The sequence below is a fragment of the Vicia villosa genome, linkage group LG4, assembly GCF_029867415.1.
Source record: "Vicia villosa cultivar HV-30 ecotype Madison, WI linkage group LG4, Vvil1.0, whole genome shotgun sequence".
Lineage (NCBI taxonomy): Eukaryota > Viridiplantae > Streptophyta > Magnoliopsida > Fabales > Fabaceae > Vicia > Vicia villosa.
Genome location: NC_081183.1, coordinates 147,144,725 through 147,148,029, shown reverse-complemented (window position 1 = coordinate 147,148,029; position 3,305 = coordinate 147,144,725). Strand labels below are relative to the sequence as shown.

At 38.2% G+C, this 3,305-nt stretch overlaps 2 protein-coding genes across 2 annotated transcripts; both read left to right on the top strand.

Annotated features, from left to right (window-relative positions):
* The first annotated feature begins 197 nt into the window (after window positions 1-197).
* On the top strand, window positions 198-1,225 carry LOC131598032 (uncharacterized). Its single transcript, XM_058870680.1, has 2 exons — window positions 198-245; window positions 332-1,225. The coding sequence occupies exons 1-2, from the start codon at window positions 198-200 to the stop codon at window positions 1,223-1,225; spliced, it is 942 nt and encodes a 313-aa protein (XP_058726663.1).
* A 58-nt stretch (window positions 1,226-1,283) lies between these two features.
* Window positions 1,284-2,891, top strand: LOC131598031 (protein FAR1-RELATED SEQUENCE 5-like). Its single transcript, XM_058870679.1, has one exon. It carries the CDS (start codon window positions 1,284-1,286, stop codon window positions 2,889-2,891), a length of 1,608 nt encoding a protein of 535 aa, XP_058726662.1.
* Window positions 2,892-3,305: the final 414 nt, after the last annotated feature.

The following is a 3,305-nucleotide window of genomic DNA, read 5'->3' as shown; positions in this document are numbered from 1 at the left end:
TTCTGAAACCATTTTCTTCTTCATTTTCTTTTGTGCTCCCTTCTGATTTCTTCTTTTTGCGCTCCCTTCTGATTTCTTCTTTTGCGCTCCCTTCTGATTTCTTCTTCATTTCTTCCATTTTCGATCCTCTTCCATTAACGATTTGTGTCTGAAGCAAGTTTTTGTGCTTAGTAAAAGTAACAGATATTGAGTTAAAGATGGATGGTGGTGACGTTATTGGCCATGGAGTAATGCAAGTTAACTCTGTAAGTCAATTTTCAAACAATCTTATCTTGTGGTTGTAACCCTAATTGATGGTTGATTTACTATTTAGTTATTTATATTTTTTTAGGAAGCACACGATGGGATTTTTCATGAGAATGGTCGTGTTAACGATGACGGTGAACTGGATTTTGTTAGTGATGGATGCTTGGATAATGTTGAATATGACAACAGAGTTGTTGATGAAGATTCTGAGTTTGAAGAAGTTGAATACTATGATGAAGATGCGGAAGAAGATAATGAATTTTACGGATGTGAATACGATGATGAAGATGGAGATGATGATGGCGAATTAGATGGTGATGATTATGATGACGAGATAGGTTCCGGTTATGTTAGTGGACACGAATATTGGAATACAGATTCAAACGGCGGTGGAATTTCTGGGGAAGGATCGGAATGGGGTTCGGACAGATTGAATGAATCGATATCTTCAGATCAACTTCCAGACGAATCATTTGTTGTTGACGAGTTTGACGACATTGCAAATATGGACATGTTTAACTTGCAATGTGATGATGTTTCGAAGCTGCAATTTGGAAGTCTGGAAATAGCTTACACATGGTACTGTTGGTTTGCAAAGATGAACGGTTTTGCAGTCCGTAAAGGTCAAGTTATTAAAAAAAAGAGTGGAGATGTTACTCAACAAACATTTCTTTGTAACCTTGCAGGATTTAGGCAAAACAAAGTAGATAATCGCAAACGTGGTCCGAGGCACGAAACCCGGTGTGGATGTGAAGCAAAATTTCGGGTTCATATTGATATAATTTCACACCGTTGGTATGTCACAGTTTTTACCTTTGAGCACAATCATGCAATGTTAAAGGAGAAGCACTGCAGGCTGTTGGCAGGTAATAGGAAGCTTAGTAAGTCAGATAAGATGCAAATTAAGAATTTTGGGAATGCCGGAATCAAAGTAACTCAAATGATTGGTTCATTCGCTAATGCTGCCGGGGGGGTATGATAAGGTAGGATTTTTGAAGAAGGATGTACATAATCAAATTGCAAGACAAAGGAAAGAGATGTCTTCTGATGCTAAAGGTGCTGTCAGGTATCTTATTGATCTTCGTGTAATAGATCCATTGATGCTTGTTGCACACACGGTGGGTGCGGATGGAACGTTGCAAAACCTATTTTGGAGCGACGGTGAGAGTCAAAAGAATTATGAACTGTTTGGTGATGTGCTTGCTTTTGATGCTACCTACAAGAAAAATAAGTACAGGTGCCCATTTGTTGTTTTTTCTGGTGTTAATCACCATAACCAGACGATTATATTTGCTACTGCCATAGTTTCAAATGAGGTTGAAGGGACATATGTATGGTTGCTGGAGCAGTTTTTGGTTGCAATGAAAGGTAAGACACCTTTATCTGTAATAACGGACGGTGATGTTGCTATGAGAAATGCAATCAGGAAAGTCTTTCCCAACAGTTACCACAGGTTATGTGCATGGCATCTCCTACGAAATGCAATTTCCAACATTAGCAATCCCAATTTCATCCCTGTTTTCAAAAAATTAATGCTTGGTGATCACGATGTTTGGAAATTTGAGAGTCTGTGGAATGAAATGTTAGATAGGTTTGGGTTAGAAGATAATAATTGGATCAATGAATTGTACCAGAAAAGGAAGATGTGGGCAACAGCTCATATTAGGGGAAATTTCTTTGCAGGAATAAGAACGACATCGCGGTGCGAAGCATTTCATAGTCATATGGGACAGTTTGTACACTCGAGGATGAATATGACTGATTTTGTTAAGCAGTTCCATAGGTGTGTGGCATATTTTCGATTTAGAGAGGTTCAAGCTGATTTTGAATCCCAATATGGACAGGCAGTGTTGCATACCAATCTTAGGGCGCTTGAGAGGTCAGCATCAAAGCACTGGACAAAAGAGATATTTGAAATGGTACGATCTGTTATGAAAAAGGTAACCTTAACATCTGTATTAGATATTCAAGATATGGCATCAGTTACCATTTATGCGGTGACAAAATACAGAGACGAAGGGCATGGATGGCGTGTTTCCCACTGTCCATCGAATAACGATTTCAGATGCTCGTGTCTTAGAATGGAATCCATTGGGATTCCTTGTGAGCACATTGTTGCTGTGATGGTTTATCTTAATATTGTAGAATTTCCTGAGAATCTTGTGCTGAATCGTTGGTCATTATATGCGAAGGAGTCTATTAGTGGAAGTTATGAAGATGGTTCCCACTACTGGGATTCACATTTGGTTGCTAGACACGCTACTTTGGTGAATCTTAGTAAGGAGGTCGCTGACTTGTCATATATGGATGTTGATGATTACAAAAAATATTTAGAATATCTGACTAATGAACTTTGTAGGCTTAAATCGAAGTACAACAATGAAGATGTTCCAGATAACATACATGTTGAAGAGGAGTTGGTGAATATACTTAACCCTTCATGTTCAAGAAGCAAGGGTTGTGGACCAGGTACTGTTGGTACATCAGAGAGACCCAGGCGGACACAGACGTGTGGGATATGCGGTGCAGCTGGTCACAACAGAAGATGCTGCCCTACTCTTGGAGCAGATGGAGAGCCTCCTGCAGATAGTTCTTTACAATCAGCATCTGTAAGGTTAAGTAATGACTATGGATTTTCAGTTTGAAATTCAGTGAAGTGATGAAGCAATGCCAAAATGATGTTATGCTGCTTGTTTGGCAAGGAAGGTGTCTATTTCTGTTAAGAATGGGTTAAGAATGGGAATGTGGTGAAGTAAGAGGTGGTATTCGTAGTTTATTGTATTGGATAATATAATTGGCAGTTATACTGATTTTGTAATTTTGGGTGCTGTGTTGCAAATGTGGGATTTGTTTTGTAATAGGCATTTGGTATGCTTATTGTAACAGACATTGTGTCTTATTAGTTTTTAATATATCCAAGGCTGGAAGTTGATGTAACTGAAGAAGTGAATTGCTGTAATTTTATCCTAAAGCACATTGAAATTCATCTATTGTTGTATTGTAATTTCCCTAATTCAACATAATATATTTCATAAATTGATCAACAATGTTCTAAATAT

What these genes read in the sequence shown, in the direction of transcription:
- LOC131598032 (XM_058870680.1), top strand. Translation starts at nt 198, where the DNA reads ATGGATGGTGGTGACGTTATTGGCCATGGAGTAATGCAAGTTAACTCT. An exon ending in GAGTAATGCAAGTTAACTCT is followed by an intron (nt 246 to 331) that starts GTAAGTCAATTT and finishes ATATTTTTTTAG; the next exon opens with GAAGCACACGATGGGATTTT.
- LOC131598031 (XM_058870679.1), top strand. Translation starts at nt 1,284, where the DNA reads ATGTCTTCTGATGCTAAAGGTGCTGTCAGGTATCTTATTGATCTTCGT.